This window comes from Bemisia tabaci, chromosome 1 (assembly GCF_918797505.1).
Source record: "Bemisia tabaci chromosome 1, PGI_BMITA_v3".
Taxonomy (NCBI): domain Eukaryota; kingdom Metazoa; phylum Arthropoda; class Insecta; order Hemiptera; family Aleyrodidae; genus Bemisia; species Bemisia tabaci.
In genome coordinates, this window is record NC_092793.1 from 89,573,612 (window position 1) to 89,600,598 (window position 26,987).

The 26,987-nt window shown below is 38.6% G+C and overlaps 1 protein-coding gene across 4 annotated transcripts in view; it reads right to left on the reverse strand.

The window, feature by feature from the left end:
- LOC109035791 (acetyl-coenzyme A transporter 1) overlaps positions 1-26,987 on the reverse strand; it is a 43,708-nt gene that overhangs the window by 5,450 nt on the left and 11,271 nt on the right. For 2 of the 4 annotated variants that reach the window (XR_011900864.1, XR_011900865.1), the window contains exons 4-9: positions 25,885-26,041; positions 21,503-21,657; positions 21,137-21,321; positions 18,347-18,531; positions 11,896-12,013; positions 6,777-6,945 (exon numbers count right to left, since the gene is read on the reverse strand). Coding sequence is in view for 2 of the 4 variants with exons in the window: in XM_072306425.1 (XP_072162526.1) it covers positions 6,777-6,992; positions 11,896-12,013; positions 18,347-18,531; positions 21,137-21,321; positions 21,503-21,657; positions 25,885-26,041 (1,016 nt within the window). In the remaining 2 variants the exon portion in view is untranslated. Of the gene's footprint in view, positions 1-6,776; positions 6,993-11,895; positions 12,014-18,346; positions 18,532-21,136; positions 21,322-21,502; positions 21,658-25,884; positions 26,042-26,987 lie in introns of all 4 variants that reach the window. The other 2 variants (XM_072306425.1, XM_072306426.1) reach the window with 1 other exon arrangement.

A 26,987-nucleotide genomic window follows, 5' to 3' on the forward strand; every position in this document is an offset into this window, starting at 1 on the left:
AGTTTACTACTGTGAACTTTTGAACCTGTTATAAGTCCCCAGGGACTCGAAAACAGTAGTTTTTCAGTGACAGTGTAGTGGGTTTAGTGTTGTGCTATCACTCAACATTGCCAACTCTGCCCACTCACTCGTCGATTTTTTCCGGTTCGCGCATGCGCATTAAACAGCAAATCCGGCAACATCGAAACTGATTAGCTCAAAATTATCAAATCAGAAGGAAAGATGAGTAAGAAAGAGGACGATAACGCCAAATCTCTCTTAAACCTCTCCTCGCAGGAGCTGAACGAGGAAAAAGAGAGATTAGGAAAGAAGCTTGACGGCCGGCATGGAGATGAAGATGAAAGAATGGAATGAGCATGTCAACAAATCCCCCCCTCCCGCCACCGCCAAGAAGAAAGATGAATACGAACAATTCCTGCATGAAATGAAAGTTGTGGAAACAGCACGGATAGAAATCGAGAAGGAATTAAACAGGAGAAAATAGGCTACAGAAAGTGATGAAGAGAAATGGAAAGCCGAAGAAGAAAAAGTAGAAGCAACCCTTAAGGAACACTTGGACACCCTGGACATTATTAGGAACATGATTTACGATTAGGATAGTGACAGCGGAAATAAGGAGATCAAAATCGGAAGGAAAACCTACAGCAAAGGAAATGACACACGGAAGAATTTAATGAACACACTGGCATACAAAAAGGAGCAAATCAAACTTGCAAAAGCGGAACTGGATAGGATAAGGAAGAAAACGGAAACCAAAGGACATGAGGAACAAATTAGCAAAATCTTAGGCACAGAAGAAACGGAAATGGAAGTGGAGATCATCAATGAACTCAAGAGAAGAAGAAAAGAAGCCCTCGACACATCAATGGAGGATATGGATGACGATGACTTGGTTTTTCTGAGGAAATCTCAAGGTCTGAAGAGAGTGAGAACAGCGACGTCTAAAGGAGCGGGAATTGGAAAACAATCAGTTTCTAGAGGAAGCTCACCAACTGTGAAGCAAGCTTACAGGAGCAGGTGTAACTCACTGCCAACAAGGAACAGTGGCCTCAAGAAAAGAGGCGAAAAAGAAACTGAAGGAACTACCACGGAAACTCAGAAAAACATGGAACTAAAGGACCTGTTGAATGCCCTTTCGACTCAAATCAAAGAGCAAATGACCACAATGAAGAAAATAAAGGAAGATAATGAAAAGAACCACCAGAAACTTCGAGAGGAGAATGCGAAAACTATGGAAACCTTCCTCCAACAATTGAAAGAATTGAAGGAAAACCCAAAAAATCTAACCGAAATAGGAAAATTAGAGAAGGAGCTCCGAGATAGTAAAGAGGAGCTAAAGAAAATGAAAACAGAGAACGAAAAATTGACCAAAACAACTAAGGAGATTAAAGAAGAATTAAAAAAGCTTAAGGACAACCTCGACAAAAACGGAAAATCGCAGAAAGAAGAGAATAAGAAAACTCAGGAAAAACTGGATAAAATCGGCAAAAATATGATAACGGAAAAAACGGTAGAAAAAGTGCTTAAAGAAACAAAGAGCAAACTTGAGATGAAGGAAACAAGGAACAAGGGTGAAAAACAGTTTAAAGAAAATATAATCAACAGGAATGACAACATGACTAAAGTAAAGGCAACCTTGGAGGGAAAAACCGGAGAAGAAACAAAGAAAAAAGTCAACAGTGTGCTAGAAAAATATCCAGAATCGACTATAACTGCAAAAACGTTTTCGCAAGCAGTTATTCTAAATGGCCCGACTGAAGAGATAAGGAAAGTGGAAGAGGAACTAAAGCAAGAGGAAATGAAAATACAGCCTGTCAGACCAACAGGAACTGTTTTCCGGATAAATTATGTAGATGAGGACATATCAACCGAACGTATTCCCTATCATATATACATCAAGAACATGAAAGGTATTGCGGGATGGACCGAAGAAAGAGTTAGAGAGTCTATTACTGTTTTTGCAGACAGAAAACGAACTTGGACCCGAAATGAAAGAGAAGATGTAACGAGATGGATCCTGATCAGGGCAAAAAACGGACTGGGAAGATTTCTGGCTACTAAATCAAAGATTTTTATAGGATTCAGTAACTGCCCCATCTTCCCTACAGCGGTGGTTACCCCCTGTGGGAAATGCGGATCGGTGTATCACAGCACCAAATCATGCGAAGAGAAGGAAATGTGTTGGTCGTGCGGCAGTACAGAACATAAAAACAAGGACTGTAAGGACAGGAAAATGAAGAAATGCATAAACTGTGAGCGAGAAGGAAAGAAGGAAACAAATCATCACATGTTCGACGAAGGAAAATGCATTATATACAGGAAGGCAATGGAGAGGGCAAGGAGGCTGGCAGGCATGTTTGAAAAACCCGAGGAAGAATTAAGCACTTCAAAGGAGGGCAGTTTCCAGTATCAACGTATCAACACAGGCATGGAGACTGATGACACATCATATTCATGCTAGGAAACAACAACAATTGTAGAAGAGAAGACTCCATTTTCTCATCGAATCGTTTCGAAATCTTAAACACAGACGCTACTAACAGAAAACAGAATGATGAACTTATTTGTCAACACACGAGACCCATTTCTAAATGTATGATTTGTTTCGATAGTAGAATTTATGAAGATTTAAATAGTATCTGGTGCATGCATAATCTTAAGGTGAAAAAATGCAAAAAATGCAAAGACGCCTTTCTACCGCCATTAGTATTGCCAGGTGGAAGATTGATAAGACCTTTATTGACACCTCACATTTGGTCAAATATCAGCAATAATATAGGTGACGCTGATAATATTAGAACTCATTATAACAGTAAACACGACTCGGATCAAAGTGACGAAGACGACACGTTCCTAACAGCGAGAGATAAATTAATAAATAAAAAAGTAGATATAAAGGAAATACTGGTCTCCCACGCTCCCCCAAATAACACTTTGAACTTAACACGCTTTCAATCTGAAAATGCTGATTCAGAAAAAATATTCAAGCATAACAATAATATAAATGATTTCGGACTTTCTCTTCTACTTGGCAATGTAAATACGAATCCTTTATCACAAGAATTACTTAAAGATATTGTAAATAAACGCAAACTAGGAGGTTGCATCATCACAGAACCAAATGCAAATAAGGCAAATTATGATAATTATTACTCAAGTATAGATCAATGGGTAACTGCTAGTACAAATAGAAGTCTTATAGGTTCAATCAAAAATTGGGAAGCCGGCCCTTTCTACATCATTTTTGAATGGCGAGAAATCACAATTATAGGCATTTATCTTTCACCTAATAATAATAACGTAGAACTTAAGAAAGCACTTTTCATTTTAGAAACCAGAATAAAAAGAATAAAGGGATCTTTTTTAATATTAGGAGATTTTAATGGCAGATCACCCGCCTGGGGTGATTTAAAATATAATCCAAGAGGCAGATTGATAGAAGATTGGATTTATGAAAATGAGTTAGTAATTCATAACAACCATGAAAAATTTATCCCCACCTTTATCAACTCAAGAGGATATCAATCGATTCCAGATCTAGTTATCTCAAGTGCCGATCTTACAGAGAGAGTCAAAATTGAAGTCTTAGATTCTTATGTGCTTTCTGAACACAGAAGTATAATAGTTAATATCATAAATGAAGATGCACAGAAACATCCCACTGCTATAACTAAGAATTCAGGATGGTACATAAATAAAGAAAAATTGCCGGATTTTGTATAAACAGTTAAGGAACTTACCTCCAAATATTGCACAGATACCGAATTAACCCCCTTTTTATGTGAAAAAATTATTACAGAAGCCTCAGATGTGATTTTTGTGAAAAAGTCTTCAACTACTCCCCGTACTCCTTTATACTGGTGGAGCAAAGAAATAGGAAAAATCAGGAAAAATTGTCAACAGCTTAGACGTAAAATTATGGAATTAAGAAGAAAAAAATTACCTCTTCTACGCAAACTAGCAGAACTAGAATCACTGAAAAAAGAACTCACGACTAAAATAAAAGATTCAAAGAAGAAGAAATATGTAGAATTACTTAACGAATTGGATACCGACATATGGGGTAAAGGCTATAAAATATTTAGACACCGCCTAAAAAATCCTAGAGCACATGACGAATGCACTCTCTCAGAAGAAGAACTATTAAATGAAATAACAAAACTCTTCCCAGACCACAATGAAGTGGTCTGGAGCGATACCAAAGTAGACAAATCAGAAATTCATGAAATAACCTTAGAAGAGATGCGCCTAGCTATGAAAAAGCTCAAAAATGGAAAAGCCCCGGGCCCGGACAATATATTACCACTAATTACTAAATTATTCATAGACACCAACTTAAAGAAATTCACTAATATGTGTAATGTTCTTCTGAGAGAGGGCGTTTTTCCTGAAGCCTGGAAAGAAGCAAAATTGATCCTATTCCCTAAAAATAAACCAGGTGCTCAAAAAAGTTATAGACCTATATGTTCAATTAAAACGCTGTCGAAAATCTTCGAACACATTATCTCAATGAGGCTTAATAATTCTTTCAATTTTGATCTGAGACAACATGGATTTAGGAAAGGAAAGTCAACCATCACAGCCATGGAATCAGTTAAACGAATTTATGACTATCATATGAGGAAACCACTAGGCAAAAGAGGACTCCTTGTTTAGTTTCATTAGACATTAAAAATGCATTTAATAGTATTAGTTGGATTGACTTTATCACTACCTTATGTAAAAGAAATGTACCCCCCTATCTTATTAGAATTATGAAATCATATTTATCGAATAGATTTTTAGTGTTCCCCGAATTTAAAGTTAAGCTGAACTCCGGGGGAGCACAGGGGAGTATCCTTGGCCCCTTGATATTTTTAATTATCTTTGATGAAATTGTTAGATTAAGACTTAGTAACGGTACAGAGAAAAATGTTTACGCAGACGACACGCTCTTAGCCTTTGAATCTGAAAATAGAACCTCTCTTTTAACAGAAACAGAAATCACCACTAAAAGAATGAAAAAGCGATTAAAAAAGAAAAATCTGAGTCTCGAGGAGAGCAAAACAGAAGCATTAATATTGGCCGGTAAAAAAGAGAATTCTAAAGCCAAAATAAAAGTAGATGAAACTGAAATCGAAACCAAAGAAACACTTAAATACCTGGGCTTCTATCTCACAAAAAATTTAAATTTTAATAAACACTTGGAAATGACTTGTAAAAAATTAAATAAAACTGCCAATTATTATAGTAGAATTCTACCTAACACGTTCGGTCCCACTTTTCATAAAAGAAAAATAATATTTCATTCCCTCTTATCAATCCTCTTTTACGGCATAACTATTTGGATAACTGCTACACAATGGAAAAATCTATAAAACTAATTGAAACTTCTATTCGACCCTTAAAAAAGACTTTAATCTGCGGCTATAACTCGATATCAAACTTTGCCCAAGATGTAATATCGGGGGTTCTTCCAGCCAGGCTCCTCGTTGAACTAAAACTAAGAATAGCAAGAGGAGAGAATAAACTAACTGTAGAAAGCGAAATTAGAGACAAATGGCGAGAAATTTGGGAAAAAGAAACTGGAAACAAATGGATAAAAACAGTACTAAATGATTTAGATGCCTGGCTGGATAGAACTCACGGCTACCCTGATTTCTATCTGACTCAGTATATGTCCGGACATGGCGCATACGGAAGCTATTTGGATAAAAGACATCTCACGGATTCTCCTCTGTGCTCCTGCGGGGAATTAGATACTCCTGAACACACATTTTTTGCTTGTAAATTAAACGAAAAAGATAGGGAGAAATTAGAGAAGGAAATCAATCATCAAATATGTGCAAATAACTTATTACAACTTATGTTAGAGAATAGGAAATACTGGAACTCAGGATACAATTACATTAAGAATACTTTAGAAGATAAGAATAAAATGTACAATGATAAGATAAACAATACTGTATCAAAGCCACCCCCTCACCCACACCCCGACGTAATGCCAACAGGCGGTTCCGGGGTCTCCATATTATAGATATAGACTTAGATTAGATAATTAGGATAAAATATAAAATTAAGAATCATCAACTGTATTAATGTATCTTTAAACTATAATAAAGAACTTCTAAAAAAAAAACAAAAAAACCATCGAAAATCTGATTCTTCGTATCAAGACGAAGAGATTGATGTAGAGAACACACTTTTTCACAATACTGCAGACAGTCACCTTTAATGTTTATCTGTAACTGCAATGATCAGCACCACAATCTGTGGGCAAAATCTCGGGCATTCCTGCTAGAGTTGTAGTGTGGAGCTACTCTGTGTGGCGGGAATCAGTGTGGTCGATAAGTCATATGTAAGTATTTTTTTTATTAATTCATGAAGTATTGGCCCTTGTCAACATTATTGGACAAGGCTTAACAAAGTATTAGCAATGTCTTACAGGATCATACTTGTTACTAGAGTTCAACCATGGATGCAGCGGCAATTTCCTCACTGCCCCTCTACAATACTGCCGTGCTAAGGAATAACGCCACATGAACCTTCAGAGGTTGCCAAATTTCCTTCGATAAAACCCGAATTTCCCGGCAAATTTAAGGATATTTTTCTTCCAATTTTTCAGATAATTTCGTTCCCCAATTTTACCCAAGGTTCCTGAAAATTTTAGGAAAAATATTCATAAATTTCCTTTAAAATTGAAATTTTAGTGAAGGAAATTAGGCAACTCTCGAATGTTCATACGGCGTTCTTCCTTAGCACGGCAGAATACATGAACAACATGGTACTATACATACCTCCTGCAAAGTCACAGTACTGCAGTCATTGGCCGAATTGTTGGAACAAGACTTCCAAGTTAAAGAGTCAACAAACCACAAAGCGACAGTTGAGGTCCACGTACCCCCAAGATTGCACAAAGTATTCAGCAGTGTCATGTAAGTCCCGCCGACAGCTGGATCTGATATTCTGGCAAAAAAGGCCATTGCAGAAACAAACATGCCGTACAATGTAATCTGTGGAGATTAATAAATGTATCTAGAGCTAAGCAGATTTGATGCAGGAACAAGTTTTTTAAAGTTGTACGTCTACAGAAAAGATCATTTCTCTTGAAAAGGCAGAGAATTCTTAATATTCTAATTTAGACCTTCTGGTAGGATCAAGATCTTCCACAAATCCAGTGCATGGAAAGATTCATTCTAGTACCGCAGTATGCGTGACTATTATTATTCCTTTATAGGACGATGCAGACCACCCATTTTTTATCTTGTTCTGGAAAACAACTCGAAAAAGAGCTTTAAAACCAAAACTTTCATGATCTACTCCGATCCTAAAGAGTTCAATAAATATGTTTTTTCAGCCTGTAGATTTTCATGTGGGACACCCACCCATTTTACGAAATTTTCCGAAAAAAAGGATACTCCTTGACCTGAATTATAAGAACGTCAAGTTCTAACAAGGAAAGGCCTTTTGGTAGGGTGGCACTTATTTTTGAGGGTTGAGAAAAGTTCGGATCTCCTCCACCCAAAATATGCTAAAATGTGGTTAGATCAAAGATCTTTTCGGAAAAAAAAATTTCCGTGGTTCCGGTGGTTTCCGCGCCTCAACTGGCAGTTTGCGGCTTTTCGGCTGTAGGTGCAGTGAAACGAACAAATTTATTGCCCTAGATAGAGAGCCGAAATTTGATTATTTCCATTGAGAAATGACCCCACTTTTGCATAATGCCAATTATTAGATGCGGGCCCTTCAAGCAAGGTTGCCAAAGAAATTAGAAGATGAAATTCCCTGACAATCGAAGATATGCCAGATGGCCAGCAAGACACTATTAGAAATAGTTTTCAGCCAAAATGTGTTGTTCGAATCGTCGAAAGGACAACAAGTAAAGGTGATCCGACAATTGTTCCCTGACATTTTCGTCATTTTTCTTGACATTTCCAGGTTTTCCCTGGTTTTTTAAAATTGCCTGACATTTCCCGGTTTTCCCTGACTAAGGCAACCCGGTTTAGGGCGCTCGGGACACCTTTAAAAGAATTTTCAAATTTTTTCTTCAAACAGATCCTTGATTTGGCCATATTATAGCATATTATGAGTGGAGGAGACCTGAACTTATCTCAAATTTCAAAAATAAGAGCCCCCCCTAGCCTTTTGCTGACCTGCCTGGATTTTGATAAGAATGGGGCCAAACGTTTTCTCAAATGAAACTATTAGATTCCTATTTTTTCATTCTAGCACATGAGTCCTGAAAGACCCACAAGAGATTTAAAAAAATTGGCAAAAAGGGTCTCTTTGAGAACTGGAAAAGTACTCTCCATGCATTGCGGCGTTGAAAAAGTAGAGTGACTTGGTCCACTGCAAGCTGTGTGAGAGGAGTGCCATTCAAATTCTAGCGTTTTGACCTAAATCTTAATAGTCTCTGTGTTTATTTTTTTGATTTTTCCTCACTTTCTCCCTACTGGGTGCTATCTTCTCTTCAGATATGCATATCATAACCGGTCCCCCTAAATTTTAGGAAAGTTACCAGCGGAATATTCCACCTCGCAAAACCAACTTTAAGCATTACATTCCAATTTTCTTCAGATCCTACAAATCATATCAGTTCATGTAAGTAAAGAAGCTCAAAGCCATTAACTGTCTCACCTTATTTCACTAGTTGATTCCTTTACAACAAATGACTTTCCTTTCACATTCATATTAGTTTAAATCACTTTCCTTTACTTTAGTTCCTTCTTCTTCTTTACACTTCATTCACCTTAGTTTCGTGCTACTGATCTCCATTTCTCCCATATTCACTGACCGGTTTCTCCCTAGGTTCTTATTCTACCTCTTCCTCTTAGACGTAGCCCAACCAATGTCTAACCCCAAGGATGTGGATCCAGTCGGTCCTGTCCTAGATGTTGCAGTGGTGTCCTCGTCAACCTCCTCAAATTTTTAAAAAATTAGAAACAAAAAAAGGGTGCAGACTCCTTGTTAGATGTGATTACACCTAGTTTTCATTGTTTTTGAGCTATTTTGAGTGAAAAACACCTCTCGTTATGGCTATGGCTGACAGCTACACCAACCAGACTGCAACTTTATCTAATTCCGTAAAGTTGATTTACCTCAAATCTTTGAGAATGCTTTCTCTTGGTGATTTCAAATTTCATGAAATGCCCACCTGTTGCTCGTCTGGATATTTAATGAGGAACACATCTGACATGAAAAATTAAATAAGCAGGCAGGATTGTTGTTCCTGCTAAAAATAGTTTTCCATAACCTGGCATACACTGTGGTGCAACGTTCCAGTGACCACAGAAAAGTGGCCTGCGCACAAGGTCCTCTTCAAACACTTGACTTACCTATCGCCCGTTCAGGGAATCCTACGTTTCCCTCGTTTTTATCTTTTCCGTTTCTCCTTTTTAAGTTGCGACACTATTCACGACGACCGGCGGTTGTGCCTTCCGAGGTTGCCCTTAATTTTCATATCTATTACTCATTCATCACTGTATATCAGTAGTGTCGTAAGTTGTGAGCTGCAATGAGAATAGATTATGATTCGAGAGATGAGTGGATCAAAAATAAATGAGGATCCTTGAATGAATATTCATTTGCACAATTTTTTTTCTTCTAAATAAACGGACGGACTAGGCCGTTGCTCGTCATTAGCTTACGTCCAGGTCGGGGTAGGGGGTTTGTATCATAGGTATAGGCATAGGAGCATTTTTTTAGGGGCCTTGGCCCATCTCTTGGCTTTAGCTTGACGGTATTTGAAGTGTGGAATTTTATTTAGTATGAAGGATGGGTGGTCGTGAGGTCAGGGACGTTCCTAGGAAAAATTTTGAAACGTTGACCCTCTTTTCGGAATATTAAGGTAACTCTTAACACCAAATTTTCAATAAAAATTTGATGGATTTTGTCTGTTTGTCACTTAAAGCTAGCAGATTTATCCAAGAGAGAAGAGAACCGAAGCAACTTAATTGCTTTGCAACGTTGCAAATGTTTATTGGACAATTTATTCATGTTCTCCTGAAAAGTTTCAAAGGACCCCGCACACCTCTTATGGGAAGCTGCACCATGACCGAATGCTAGTTTATTTATGTCATTCGATTCTCCTCAAGATCCTGATCAAAAGTTATAATTGCGCCAACTTTCTACGATGCACCGTTTTTGCAAAAAAACCGCCGAGAAGATTCAATTATTCGGTGACAATGAATAAAAACGAACAAAGCATTTGAGAACAGGCCCAATGTAAATAAGGAAAAAACGTAGCGTGTGTCCATCTTCTTATCTGTACCTGCCGACTCTGGGGCTATCTCCCTCCCGCTCTCGTCCGGTTGACGTTACGACTTTCCTGTTCTTATGCTTCTCAAGAATCTGATTTGGATGGTCGAGTAAAACGGCGTGCGGAATCCGAGATAAGACTGCCGCTCGGTGTGGGAGTTCCCATGATTTCCTTGTTGACACACAGCCGCTTGTCAACCAAGTACTGAAATGAGGAATCTTTCTGGCTATTCATCGCCGAATAATGGAATCTTCTCGGCGGTATTTTTGCGAAAACGGTGCATCGTAAAAAGTTGGCGCAATTATAACTGTTGATCAGCATCTTGAGGAGAATCGAATGACATAAATAAATTAGCATTCGGTCATGGTGCAGCTTCCTACAAGGGATGTGCAGGGTCCTTTTTTTCTGATTTTTTTACGTATCCTCATGATTTGATCAAAATTTCCAGTAACTTATCATGTAAAACATTCGCTTCCGCTATCAAATGCAGAAATATATTGTCAATCAAAACTACCTATGAAACATTTCAATGCAAGTAAGTTCCTCTGTCTCTCATCTTTTCAGGAGTTCCTCATTATACAGAGTGCTACCAAATTGGGCAAATTTTTGGAGACACAAAACAACTGCTTCAGAGAATTGCAAGGCTTTGAATATTCAACTGAGAATGCTGAGGAGAGTCAAGGTTCTGGCAGACAAAAAAGGCTAACTTTTGGCTTTAATTGCAAATTTTAGGAGTGCAGGCAATAAAAAGGAACTCTACATGTATTCTCACAATGATTGAAACCTGATGATAAGTGTGCATGAGAGAATGCATGAGATATCTGATCGTGATGTTTCTTCAACATATAAAAAGCAACGAAGGATTAAATAAATATTTTTTATTTTTTTTAGTTAGTTCAAGCGTCCTTTTTTGCCAACTAGGCACAACAGACAGAAATTGAAGAGAGAAAAGGATAGACAAATGAGGAAAAATGAACGTAATGAGATCTGAGACTGGCAAATCTCCTCGCCCTGGCACAGATTCCAACTTGGGATCTCTGGGTCAACCGTCACTTGCGCTAACCAGCAGACCAACCGAGGTCGTAATAGTGAATTGTTATGGCTACAAAGCAGCAGCAGCTAGCTATCAGCAGGGCCAGGAGCATAGACATCATCTGCTCTTCTCCTCGATGAAATTAGACTGACGATAACAGTTACCTCACAGAGATGAATTAGCCCTCTCTCCCATAATCGGTAAAGAGGTCAACTAATTTTATTAGATAAGGTGTGCGGTCCTCGGGCTGAATTTTGTTGGCTCTTTCCCAAGGAGGTGCAACATCCGCACCACCGGCCAATCAGAGGCACTAGGTTGGACTTGAGTGCAGCCGAGACTCGTCTCAAGTATATTTAAGTACGGTGGAAGAACCGACAGAATTCGGCCCCTGGTCTTCAGGCACTCGCGATTCGATGCATGCTGCAATGAGTAGAGACGCGGCATAAGCAAAACGCAAGCGCTGCAAGAGATAGATGCCATACTAGTGAGGGTTTAAGGCTTTCTTCACAAAGAGTTCATGCCCGAACTATTTTCTGTGGTCGTCTGAATGATGTATGGCGGGTTATGGAAAACTATTTTTTGCAGGGGCAACGATCCTGCTTGTATGTGCAGCACATGAGAGACTTACCTGATGAAAACAGTACATTAAGACTAGCATTGGATAGTAATATACAGGAACTATATTATTCTTAATAACTATTGATGTGAAATAAACTACTATAAGTCCAAGAATGTTGAAAAATAACCTGTAACAGAAATTACATTGAGGCTTTTAGAACAGAAAATGTACAATGTAAACTATTGTGGAGAACCTTACAAACAGCTTCTAGTTGTGTGGCTGTCAATAACTGTGGATTTGAAAAGTTTCCAATCATTGAATTATCTAACGTTACCCTGTAAATTTAATGCAATTCGTTTAGTTTTAGTTTCAAATCATGTGGATAGACACAAGGAAATACTTGTAGTAGTTACGTTATATTTAAATAAACTTCCTTCAAAAAAAAAAAGTTTCAAGAAAATTGTCTTTTCTCTGATCAAGGATGTGAAATTTATATCTGAATTTTAATCAACATTCAAAAGAGGGTTATTCATGTAGGCGAAAAATGTACCTGGCTCGTAATGTACGAAACTTTGTAGGCTAATAGTACTAGTTGAGAGAGGCTTATCCCTAGCTGGGTTTTTACAGGTACCCTAGGGAAACAGCGTTGCCCTTTTTTAAAGTTGTAATCTTCAAACATCCATAACTTTTGCAAAAATGCAGTTGTAGAAATTGTATGTATACCTGAAAAACGCAGAAAACTACGTTCTATCGATCTGTGCGGAAGAAACTGTAATTTGAGTCCACTGTTGCCACGTTTTGGCCATTTTTTATTTACGTAACTATTAAAAATCACGTTAACGCCTATTAGTGTTTGCAGTTGGTGGGGATTGAATAAAAACCTGTCGGAATTATTGTTTGTTCCATTTCGCATCCATTGATATGTTATACTTTTCTGAGAGGCTTACGGAGTATGAGTTACAGCGATTTAAATATTCAGCAACACGCCCGACACCAAATTTTGACACTCGTTCCTGTACATTTTGCAACTCCGTGTTGAAGCAAAATGCCCAAACCAAACAAAATTCGAAAAGTCAGTTCATGTTTTACGCTTTTTTGAAACTTTGACATGATTTCTAGGAATTCACGTCGCGGCGGAGTTGCCGCCGATTTTCACACCGCTGCGATCACAATTTAAAATTTTACTCATTTCATCACATCCAGCTACAGATTCCAACCTAAAGTGACCATTTTCCACATGGTATTCACAACATTTCCTAATTTCCGTAGGAATTCACGTAGATGCGGGGTTGCCAGTTTTCAAGAAAACCACCACCGCAATCACAAAAAAATGTATTACTCGTTTAAAAAAACGAGATATTGATATTGTATCAAGATCAATGGATGTGGGTCTCTTGCCAAAAATACTCACCAGAATCAGGGTCTCAGACAATGTATCAAAAGAATTGCATGCATGACAAAAATTTGTAAAATTTGGTCATTTTCCCGGGAAAAAGAAGCTTTTTCGGAAAAGTGAAAGGTTAAAGGAAAAAACGAGGGTCATTTTTGGACTCAGCGGCTCAAAATACATGGAAATGGTTTTATTTTGTACCTAAGAAAAATTTTACCTACATGCTATGGGGGTCAACAGTCTCAAAAACACCAAAAATGCATGAAATATTCCACATTTCGATGTACCGAAATGCACTCCAAAAAAAATTAATTTCGACCGTTAGGCGACAAAGAGCTACATTTAAATTGGCATCACTTTAAACTTAAGGATATACAGAATAAGATTTTTCAATTTTAAAAGCATTTAGTAGAATTAAAAAAAATTTAGAGCTACCTAAAAATTACAAATTTCACTGATTTCTATCATTTTTCGGCGTATGTTTGCAGCGTTCAAAAGCATACAAATTTGACAAAACTGGGTAAAAAGGACGTCACTTGCCATCAGGTGGACCCATGTTATCCAAAAATTTACGTAGATGAGGCGTAACTTGGTAAAATAAACACCTTGTGACGCACTACCGCATGCGGCCCATAATCAGCTAATGAAGACTTGATGCGTGCTCTGTTTTTAAGGTCCGTCACAGTCCTATAAATCATTATCAGTCGAAGAAAATCAGATGACGATCCTTGAGAGTATGTATGATAAAACTATGGTGCCAAACTTTAATTTTGTGCACCTTCAAAATTGGAATAAAGTTCCGTTAAATACGGTGGGCCTGCGCGGCGCATGGCCCGGGGGGAGGAATTCCTGTCACGAATTTTGTGCGCGCTAAGAGCGGTAGTATAATGAGATGATCGATGACAAACAACATCCTTGTTTTAAACCCTTTGTTACATAAAAACCTCCTGACAATTCCCCCATGATACTTAATTTTAGTAAAACTCCCTTTGTAAAATCGCTTGACAGCGTCAATTAACCCTCCATTTAAAAGCGGTTATCCAAATTGGTGATTTTACCCCCCTCATAGATTTTGCCCGGAGTTTGATATGCTGTTCTTTAACACAAAACACGCCTTTTTCCAACAACGGCAAGTTCAAAAAAAATTTTCCCGGCGCTAGTTTTCCTTACTTGAATACGAGTATTGGCAATTCCGTAGGTGGCATTAAAATTGAGCTATGAAGTCACGGTTTGAACGAATATTTTCGATACAATGCGCAATTAAAAGATACGTTCATGTTTTGGATGTCCTTTTAATTTTGATATGCAATGTTACCAATTTTTCGGATATTAAATTCGTCAATTTTTACAAAGCTGTAATTATCTCAAAACACCACATTTTGTATTTGAGTACAAAGTTGTCTAAACGATAGTTCCTTTGATTCCGCAACCATCGATTTATTAAACGTAGCATGAAAATTTTTTGTTCGTGAGTTATGACCGTTTTTCTAAACGGTTTTTTGGAGCAATGACGCTTGTTGAGTCCAGGCAGATAGGAATTTTAGCCCTACAGAAACTGGGTACCATTAATTCTAAGGTTTCCTGTGTAATTTGGACTTCAACTTTTCGTCAAAAAGTTTTGGCCTGAGAGTTGCCAAAAGGGTACGTGCAAAACGGGCCATTTTCGGCTCGGGGCGGATACCTTTGAGACTTGCCCTATTCATTCACCAAACGATGTCAGATCTTTTCCCAAAGTTTCGAGCCCCCCAAAAATTTTAGGGGGACGCGCAAGGGGGTCAAAGTTAAGAATCAACAAAATTTTCGCAAATTTGTTACTCGAAAACCAAGAAGTTTTGAAAAACGCGGATTTGACGAGCGTTTTCAGCAAGACAAGAGCTTTCAGAAAATGTAAAGCATCGTAGGGTTTTGTCAACTTCAGCTCGAGTTATAACCTCCAAACCACCAGAACGCTAAAAAAAGATCCCTTTTTTTTTAACGTCCGAGCCGATGTTCGACAGTTTCACTACGTCATCATGTTAAACATTTAATATACCCAAATTTGAGCGAAATCAGATGATTTTAGTGCTGCCGCATTCCGTTTTTAGCCACGGCGAAAATTTTTGAGACTCTCATTTTAAGCGTTTTGGACACAACTTTTAAAGGCATTTAGCAGTAATTACAGGCATCCTATAATTTTTTATCGTGACTTTGATAGTACACTTACGATTGATAATGTTTGTTCTGATGTTGCAAACCTTAAAGGTTTACTTCAAACCCCTTAAATTCGGCAAAAAACTCTAATTTCCTCTCTTTAGTTCCTAGTCAAGGACTTGTATGAGTGTCAAGGGATACAATCAATATCAAGCTGAATTTTGGCATAGAGGGTCCTTACGACCCCTTCAGCCCCCCCCCCCCACCGCCCCAAGAAAAGTCTTCATAGATAGGACAGCGTGAGGGGTTTGGAATTCGGAGAGGGGGGGGAGTTTAACTGCCTCAAAATCGGCTTATCCGGCCACAACACATAAGCGGTTATTCGTATACAACGAATAGCATCATTTTCTGAATCCTCGTAAAATTTTGAAGCGATGTGCCTCGTTACCGTTTTCCCGGTGCCCCCCCCCCCCCAAAAAAAAATTGCAAAAACATCATTTCGAGACATATTTTTGACAATAATTCTGCAGGAAAAGTTTGATCAGGGCTTGTTCAACGATAAATGCTGCTTTATATGTCACTCTGAGCTGTTGGTTCTGTAAACTCATTGACTACTATACTCGCGCCAAAGTCCATGAAGGGCGGGAAGAACCCCAGAATATCGATAGAAAATGTAATCGTGGAGGAGGGGTTTTCAACGGTGTTTCTCAAAACTGATCATGCAGATTTGATTCTCTATGAGAATGATTTAGGATTCAAAGCATATGCTAACTGAAAAATATACCAAGGGCAGGGGACGGGGGTTGTTGCCTGCGAAGAAACCCCCCACCCGTCAAAAATGGCCCCCCTCTTAGCAATACGTAAGGCGAGGAAAACAGTGAGCGTAGATGAGGATCAAAGGAAATAATGGAGTATAATCTTGGTCTGAAATGTTTTGACTTGGACCTATTTCTAAAATGAGTGGAGGAGCTGACTGAAGGGTTGATCGACTTACAAAACATGTTGTGTAAGCTTTGGTCCTCAGCTCCAAGTCAAGACTTTCCAGACCAAGATTATACTCCATTATTTCCTTTGATCATAATCTACGCTCACTGTTTTCCTCACCTTACGTATTGCTATAGTCCACTTCACGAAACCTGTGACTTTTTATTCCGCATTAAAATCCGTAAATGGCAACCCATCAGTCTTGGACTCTGTGACCGGACCGCTCGCTAGACACCCTCTTTTGTTCAGCGATCATAGGCCGGCAACCCGTCTATTGTGAGGGTAGGAACAATGAACACCCTTCATCCCTCCTTAATGAGCCCTAGTACCGGGACCAAGATTTCTTTGCCATCGGAAAATTCATCTTCTGACGTGAAAATTTGGTTCCTGCGTGAAATGATGAAGAAAACGCGCTAAAATTCCAATTATCTTATTTTTGAGCTGATATACAACATTTGCGCGTGACCGCGATTCGCCCCAAAATACAGTACATCAGCTTGAAATCAAGATAACTGGACGGTACTTTAGTGCGTTTTTTGTGCCCTTTTTGTAAGTCGATCAACCCATTGGTCAGCTCCTCCACTCATTTTAGAAATAGGTCTGAGTCAAAACATTTCAGATCAAGATTATACTCCAGTATTTCCTTTGATCCTAATCTACGCTCACTGTTTTCCTCGCCTTATGTATTGCTAAGAGCGGGGGCATTCTTGACGGGTGGGGGGTTTCTTCGCAGGCAACAACCCCCGTCCCCTGCCCTTGGTATATTTTTCAGTTGGCATATGCTTTGAATCCTAAATCATTCTCATAGAGAATCAAATCTGCATGATCAGTTTTGAGAAACACCGTTGAAAACCCCTCCTCCACGATTACATTTTCTATCGATATTCTGGGGTTCTTCCCGCCCTTCATGGACTTTGGCGCGAGTATAGTAGTCAATGAGTTTACAGAACCAACAGCTCAGAGTGACATATAAAGCAGCATTTATCGTTGAACAGGCCCTGATCAAACTTTTCCTGCAGAATTACTGTCAAAAATATGTCTCATAATGATGTTTTTGCAATTTTTTTTTTTTTTTTTGGGGGGGGGGGGGCACCGGGAAAATGGTAACGAGGCACATCGCTTCAAAATTTTACGAGGATTTAGAAAATGATGCTATTCGTTGTATACGAATAACCGCTTATGTGTTGTGGCCGGATAAGCCGATTTTGGGGCAGTTAAACTCCCCCCCTCTCCGAATTCCAAACCCCTCACGCTGTCCTATCTATGAAGACTTTTCTTGGGGCGGTGGGAGGGGGGGGGCTGAAGGGGTCGTAAGGACCCTCTATGCCAAAATTCAGCTTGATATTGATTGTATCCCTTGACACTCATACAAGTCCTTGACTAGGAACTAAAGAGAGGAAATTAGAGTTTTTTGCCGAATTTAAGGGGTTTGAAGTAAACCTTTAAGGTTTGCAACATCAGAACAAACATTAATACTCGTAAGTGTACTATCAAAGTCACGATAAAAAATTATAGGATGCCTGTAATTACTGCTAAATGCCTTTAAAAGTTGTGTCCAAAACGCTTAAAATGAGAGTCTCAAAAATTTTCGCCGTGGCTAAAAACGGAATGCGGCAGCACTAAAAATCATCCGATTTCGCTCAAATTTGGGGATATTAAATGTTTGACATAGTGACACAATAAAACCATCGAACATTGATGATCGGGGAAATTTTTTTGGGTTGGTTCAAATTTGGGACACCCTACTGTGGGGTGCTACAAGTACATTCCTGACCTGACAGGTACCTAAGGGGAATGCAACAGGACTAATTCTTTTGGTTAACTCGTTTGATTAAATACGGGTGTTTACTACTGGCATGCTTTTACGCTTTTGTTAAGGGTGCTTTGAAGAGAATGCCATGAACGATCTAAAAACAATGAACAAGAAAGACAATTTCACTGAAGTGAAATACATCAAATGCTTGATTTACACACTGACAATGAGTTACACCTAATAAAAAGCTGATAACATCTCACCTATACGGTATGCATTTGATATAAACATTCATTGGTTCGGGGCCAGAGGTGTGTCGAGCAATGAACAAGGGCAGGACGATCTGCAAAGGTACTAGAGGCATAGCCATCAAAGCAAATTTTTCTTTGGGAACCCCATTTTCAATTAATTTCAAAGCTGTGACACCATCAGATGCACTGTAAGCAATCTGAAAAATAGAGAGGCAAAATTCAATTTTCCAAGTTCAGCAGTTAAAGAATGAAACAATGTAAAAGAAAGAGAGAAAAAAATAGGAGTAGATCTAGTCATCCATCGATGAGTCTAAATGGTCCGGTAAACGAAGCATTCTGATGGTCAAAAATTAACATATTGCTGGTTTTAAGTCATTGCTGGGTATTAATGTCCTCATTAATGTCCTCGGGGGATTCAGAGCAATGGTCTGATGAAGTTGAAAATGGACATTTTAAAAAGTTCACTGCAGAGCGAGAAATGAACTTAGAGACCTCTTTTTTTATTTTTCTTTTTTTCTTTTTTTTTGATGAAGGTAATTGAGTCTACTTTTTGAATTAGGTATGAGTCTGAATGTCAAAGTAAGTTAAATCCGAGTAAAGTTGAAAGAAATTGAAAACTGAGAATATTTGACCGGCATTTCCTGTATTGACGTCCATATACAGGCCCCGATCGAAAAATACCTTTCACTAAAAGTTGTAGATCGTTGTCTCAGCGTAGATTTGGTACATAACCTTATGGGTTTATCTTCAAAATTCGAGGCACAAGAGAACAAAAACGGAGCGGATCGACACGTGGCATCCTATGTTCAGAATCGGAAACTGGCAATTTTGGGTGGCACATGATAGCAAATATGGTTGATTCGGCTCTGTTCGTCTACCGACGACTAAAATGAATCATTTCCATTAAAAAGGCTCTCTTCAAAGGCGCCATTTTTGCCAGTTTTCAGTTTACTTTTTAGCTGTTCCCTAATTTGTTCTGACAGTCAGTCAAGTAATACGTAAGGTTTTTTGGACAACTTTTTCAACCTCAACCCCTTTCAAAGCAACAGTGCAATGACGTTTCAACCCCCTTGGAAGTCAAATAACTGCCCTGATCTCCTTCCTCCACCACCCAATTTTTCATAAGGTAACAGAGAAAGTGTGAAAGCCGGTTGATTTTTTTTCCGATTCAAAATCATTATTTTTTCTTAAAGTGAGAGGCTTATGTAAGACTTGACTTGACTCTCCTCTCCCTTCGTAAGACCCCCCAAGCCAAAACAAAGCAACTTTGCAGATTTTCATCTATTGAATGTACTGGTGCTCCTCTTTACAATTCTACATAAACCTCTACTCCAAGTACCAATTGATCTAAAATAAATAAAGTAGGTGTGGTTGCAACTCAGAATGAAACTAAAAAAAATGCTGCTCCTAGCTGCAAAAGCATAGAAGAGAAACTAACAAAATAGTTTCCATCATAATAGTTGCAACACTCAACCCGAAGTGACTGAGCAATAGGGAGTGGTCAGATGCTGCAACATGGCAATCTGACTTAGACTTCAAATGCGAAATGTTCGTTCTCCAGGCTATGACGAATAGAACTCAAAATGGTGCCAGAAACATCAACATGGTTAGTCTGGTAACTCACTTCGCACTCAATACAAAAATTCGGTAATAGGTGACAACAATGAGGTCTACCTGTTGATACTTGCCAGAACTCGCGAGCGTCCAAAGGTGGGTTTTAGCCGCACCTGAGAGGATCCTTTAAAGGGTCAAGACCATAGACGCAACATGCCTTTCTTGTCTCGTCTTAAATGTCTCTCGCATTGTGACTCAAAAAAATCTCACCGAGGAGTTAGCTCATAGATTCAGAACCATAGGCGTGACATGCCTTTTTAGTTTTGGCTTGAGGACTCCTGGATTTATCTCAAGAAGCTAATGACGAAACTTGAAGCACGTGCTCTGGCAACAGTGTCTGGTGCGGGCCTCTCTTCAAACAGAGGTGACAGGAGATAGATAGGAGCAACTTACGTGCAACTATCGCCGTTTTGGCCAAGAGCTACTGGGCAAAAATGGCACTAATACACCTGGAAATTCGCAAGATCTAGAAAAGTGTGCTTCAATTGAGAAAAATTGACGAGGAAAAAGGTACAATATTTCTAGCTCTCAGGCTGGTGATCTTCACGTGATCTACCGGTTGAAAGTGGATCTACATGGTCGCAATTTCAGCTGCAATACAGTTAGTGTAATATAGCCAATACGGAACATCTCACAAGAATTGATTGAACAGGAGCCGAACCAACACGTTCGGCGCTGTGCATATATACATCCTCGTATAACTAATGCATTAGTATAGGGAATAACAACTTTTCTCTTTCTTACGCTTCGACGACAATTTTTTCAAAACTTGATTTCATAAACATGCTTGGATGGTTCATAGCTTCCTCATGGCTCTTTCCTTGCCAAGTTTGAAAGAAATTGCCACAGCAGTTTGTTGTAAAGTGTTGATGATCTATTGGTGGCGTATCTTTATATATTTAATGGGCAATATCGAATATGTAAACATACTTTCTGGATGACCCTCGTAAGTATTAAAAAGTTCTTCCTACATTATTGCGATGCCCATCTTGGCATCAGAGCCTCATTGCTGCTGTATAAAACCAAAATACAAAAATGAAATATCAAATTTTAACCATTTGGCCACAGTGTAGGTTATTGGGTAACAGTGTTAACTAAAACATGAAAACCTCTTGTACATAAACTTGATTGCAAGAAAACATAAGAATACGAGGAATAAAAAAGTTGGTGAATCATGAAAAGAAATACCTTTGCAGTTAGTAGAATAAACGCTAGTAATTTTACATTGGGCAAACTTATTATTTTTTGCAGCAGTAAGTATGTTTCTTTTATACTCATATCATCCTCTTCAAGTGTATGCCTGTCCTCTTTCTTGAAAATAGCCACTAATGTAGTTATCAAAAGGAATGTGAGTCCCCAAAATCCTAAGAAACCTAGAGAAAAAAAAAGAAAATATCAAATATTTCACAAGTTCAGCAGTACATTCGAATCAATAAGTTCTAGAAAAATTTACTTCATTGGTAATTTTGTGAACATTTTTCTTCTCTTTTAAAGAAGAAGGGAAAAATTTTGCAGAGGAGAGAACATCTGAAAATCAAGTTTGTGATTTAATACCTGAGATTTTCACTAGGCCTTCATCAGATGGAACACTACGCAGCCAATAGTTACAGAAATCAGCAGACTCCAGAGCGATAAATATTACGTAGCCAAGAAAATAACCAGCAGTCTGACCCACGCTGTTACACGTTGATGCATAACCTACATTTTCCCTGCAATACAAACAAAGTTCATTTCGATATGCATATTAGGTTCTAAATTAGATTACTAGCTGTGGCACATACCATAGTTGACATTTCGGTAAGAGGGTTATTCATATAGGCGAAAAATGTACCCAGCCCGGAATGTACGAAACTTTGTAGGCTGATAGTACTAGTTGAGAGAGGCTTATCCCTAGCTCCGTTTTTGCAGGAACCCCAGGGAAACAGCGTTGCGATTTTTTAAAGTCGTAACCTTTAAACATCCATTATTTTTGCAAAAATGCAGTTACAGAGCTCGTATTTACACCAAAAAACGCAAAAAATTACGTTCTATCGACCTATGCAAAAAAAATTTAATTTGACTCCACTGTTGCCACGTTTCGGTCATTTTTTTAATTTTCGTAATTATTTAAAATCACGTTACCGCCTAAAAAAGGGTTTGCGGTTGGTGGGGATTGAATAAAAACCTGTCGGAATTATTGTTCGTTCTATGCCGCATCCATTGATATATTATACTTTTCTGAGAGACTTAGGGAACACGAGTTATAGCGATTTGAAAATTCCGCAACTTGCCCGACGCCCGATATTGACGCTCGTTTCGGTTCGTTTCGCGACTCCGTGTTAAAGCAAAACGTCTAGACCAAGCAAAATTCGAAAAGTCAGCCCATGATTTGCACTTTTTTGAAACTTTTACACGATTTTTAAGAATTCAAGTAGCGGCGGTGTTGCCGGTTTTCGATGAAAACCACCGCTGCGATCACAATTTAGAGTAGTACTCATTTAATCACGTCCAGCTACATTTTTTAACCTAAACTGACCATTTGCGACATGGTGTTCACAACATTGCCTAATTTCCGTCGGAATTCGCGTAGAGGCGGGGTTGCCAGTTTTCATGGAAACCGCCACCGCAATCACAAAAAAAAATGTATTACTTATTTTATCACGTTCAGCCTTATTCTGTAGTTGGAATTGTTTATTTATCGAATCGATGGTTTCTGCTATCTCTCTGCAACGGCGGTGGTGCCCGACAGTAACGAGATATTGAAAAAGCCCACAAATCACTCAAGTGGTCCGATGAGTAGTTTTGGCAGGGGACCTAGATCCATTGCTCTTGATCTCTATACAATATCGATATCTCGTTACTGTCGGGCACCACCGCCGTTGCAGATATCCAAAAATAGATCCAGTATTTGGTGCTTCAATGAGCTTGTTCAGCAATTCGTAATTCTTGCATTTTTGGAAACTTGAGAGTGCACAGAGCTCACAGGAATTTTCCCCGATTTTTTTGAGCAATATTAACCCACAATATACGAGTCCAAAAGTCCGTATTTTGGGCTCCCATTTAAACGCGCGGCGCTTGGGCCATCTCAAAATGGCGCCCATTCGATCCGTCCGGCGGTGGCCACACTTTTGACCCGGCGTGCCGGCGAGGTACCTCTGCATGCCTCTGCCGTGTGTGGGTCGTATAAACAAACGAAGATTGATAATGCAAATGATCCGAACAACTCGAAATCTTTTAATTTTAATTAATTTAAATCCATTTTCGACTTCAACCAAGCATTTGGCAATAATATTCATCGTATTTTACAACCAGGAGCCACGGCCTATCGGCTCATTTTAGGGTGCATTCTGAAAATCAGTCTTACAAGTCCAGTGTCCAAACCCAGACTTTCTTCTTTTACTTTTTTTTGACCATTCTCTTTTCATTTTCGCTTCAAATCAAATGTTTTGCAGTTTCTTTGTCTTAAGTATGTGGTCCTGAATTCATTCAAGAGTTAGAAGTTCACGATTTATTTAGTATTATAGCCTTTTGACCTCTCAAGCTTTACCGATATGATCTCATGTAGTTCGAGGTTTCTTTGGCCCAAACCAAGTGATTACACATCTGATGTGTGTCTTATGGCTCTTCAAATTCGCAGTTTAGAACTAAATCAGAGACTACAGTCACTTAATCCAGTTCTGCTCTCTTGTTCAATGTTTGTCATAAGTGTTTGTTCGTGTCTGTTCTTTATAAGTGACCACTGTAGTGCATATAGACACAGTTATGCTATCGGTACAGGTATTATTTCTTGTTTTCTACAGTCAGGACTTTCTCTTAAACGCAATAATTTACCAAAGAAATTCACCTAGTTGAGTAAATAATTTGGTGTATAGATATTCTGTTAATGTCTCCTTGCGGTGATGCAAAGTTTCTGAGATCTGTCATAAGTGGATTTTGCATTTAGACGGTCACTCTTGTCTGATAAAATTACTGCTCTAGCAGCTTGAAATTTATACTTTGATCTCTGATTCATCACTTAATGACACTTGTGCGGTGTCATTTATCTTTAATCAGTTCAAAGCTATTTCGACAATGAATCATCAAAGGTCCGATCGAAGAAGGAATTTTCTGGTGAGTGCTGCGGCTGAACCGATATCACAACTCTATTATCGAAAGCATCAACCAAGACATGATCATTCGTCTGGAAGTGGAAATATTTTGCAACTCATCAGCAGGCCGATTATTGAAGGCTTAGAGCAACCCGACAAGACATCAAATTCCGATATATTGCATGGATAAGATGGAGCTATGTCTTTTCATGTCGGACTGACATAGTTTCAATAATCGGGCAGCTGGTAGTTTAACAGGTAAGATTTGTAAAGTTATTTAGGTATCACAAGTTACATTCGCATCTCTTGTGGAACAGTTTTTGTAAGTATGCTTACCTTCGTGGAGATTAATTGATAACAAAACGAGCATATCAATGTCATAGCCTAACTAGAAAACCACTTACGTAGATTTACAAAGTTTCAGACTTTCTGTTTCTCTTCGATTATAAAATCATTCAACGAAATGTTACAAATGTCATCCCCAGATAATCTTAACCATGTTCCTGACTTATTCTTATGGGAGGATGTAATTCTATGTCTTTTCAAAATCCTTCCATCCGTCTGCACCTGAGAAATTCAGTAAACCAACCGACTTTCGGACTTAAAACAAGAATTGTCGGCAACTTTACCATTGAAATGATTCTTAGGTGTTTTTGAACAGAGGGATTTTATTAAAATTTTTGTTGGACAGGTTTGATTCACCCTGAAATCTTAAATAGAGAGAAAAAAAATATTTTCTTCACTCTAGAAAGACATGAAACTGACCAAGCTGTAGGTAAGTAAGTAGTTTTTGATTACTTCATTCCATGAAATATGATGAGCCTTGTTGCTGCAGGAAACACAACATACTAGCAGGAATCCTCAAATAAATTTTCTGTCTTGCACAATATCTGTTGTCATCAAATACTTAAGTATCAACAGATATTGTACAAGACAGAAAATTTATTTGAGGATTCCTGCTAGTATGTTGTGTTTCCTGCAGCAACAAGGCTCATCATATTTCATGGAATGAAGTAATCAAAAACTTGTCGCAAAACTTCCGCAGTCGCAGGCTACTAGAGATCTGGAATTTTCACGCGAGATCTTCAGACTAGGGCGGGATCAGCGCTTGGGGGTCGGTAATTTGGCTCTGGCGAAGGAATGGATCGACTGATTTCAAAAGTCTCTTTGGATATCGAAAGAACCTTTGAAGCACTAAATGTTAGACGTAAAGCACAGTTGTTTCCATCAATTTTTAAGAAAGTTGTTTTTAAACCGTGTAAGTGGTAGTTCAAAAAAGGTTTTTTGGCTCTGGCGAGAGAACAGATCAAGAGATTTCAAAAATTTCTCTGGATATCAAAAGAACATCTGAAGCACTAAATGATAGTCGCAAAGCACAACTGTTAGCATCAATATTTCTCAGCAAAAGTAAAAAGAAACGATTTTCTGGCGTGACGTTGACTTACCATATCGTTTTTAGGCTGCTGTTTTTGAACCCTTGGGCGGTATGAGCTGAAATTTATAGAACAATTAAGCACAATTGAAGCACTAAATACTGGACCTATTTTTGGAATCTGTGCTCCATGTTGGTCAGCAAACTTCACGGAGCTAGGATTTTCTGGACTCTTGCAATGAGCAGGATTTTGAATCTTTAGATCTGTAAACTCAGATAGAGTTGTGCAAACAATAAATGTCCTAAATAAGTTGAAATTACTTTTTCCTGTGATGAATAAACTAAATAAACTAAAATTTTCTTCTCTCCACAAATCATTGGAATGTAAACTTTCAAAAGCGCTGGAATAGGGAAGGTCTGACCTGTGATATTGACGTAAGTAACTAAATTGATTCAAGTCTCAAACAGGATTTTCTTACACATGAATGACTACAAACCTCCTTAACATTGTCAGGGCCCAGCCATCAACAGCGATATCTTGAGTTGCTGCGAGAAAGTTCATACAAAAACAGAAGGCAGTGAGAACCTGAATTTTTGGCTCTGATTCGCTCAACCAATCATCAATGAAGTAACTCAAATACAGCATCAGTGCTCCTGAAAAGAACATATATGAAATTGGACTGTATTATATTTCTGCGAAGAGCAAATGCAGCAAGACACACCAGTCAATAGACAAACACCTACTTGGTGATGTAAACTTGGTCGAATGATCACCAACATATGTTTTTTGCACTTTTGACCAACTTTCCAGAATGGAGAGTTATCCTTGCTGACAGATGAGCGAAGTTAATCCCTTCCTTTTTCCAGACACACAGTACATTTTAAACCCTCTCACATAATGAACTCAGACAAGATGATTATATCTTTTTATATCGATGAACATGGGAAGATACAATTTTAGACGGATTCATCTTATACTGAGTCACCTTTGCATGCAGCCACTGTAACCTACATTTATATCATCATTGGAGCTATTTTTGATAGCAAGACTTATTAGTTAGAGCACTTCATTAAAGAGAGAGGAGAAGGCGAAAATGGGGTGCAATTTTTCTACATAAGACACACAGAACAAAGACGGAGGGAAGTTACTGTGGTGATCGGGGAAATTCTCTCGCGAGTTTTCGTAGCATTTCGGGCCAGAGCGAAGGGTAGGATCGTGCCTGTCCTTTTCCGCTAGAAAACACTAGTTTTTCCAGTTACAGGGCAGTGTACTGATTCGGCTACCTTCACCGCTGGCTCGCGGCGCTCCGGAGGCAACGAGGATCCCTGGTCGCAACTGCAAATTCAAGTTGGCGGGAGGTTCCGTTGTGCACAGAGCTCGATCCTCGAGATAGGCTTTTGGCTTTTTTTGGGGGTTTTATCAGTTAAGTCGGTTATAATCGGAGGCCAGGAATTGAATCCGTTAGCTTTCTCTCATTCATTTTTTTCTCTTTCGTTCATGGTTTGATCTTACTTGGTCCGTTCCCCTTTCTGTTTTTTCCAGTACGAATTATTATCTTTCTTTTATTAAAACTTCGTCTGTTATCTCATTCAGTAAGTA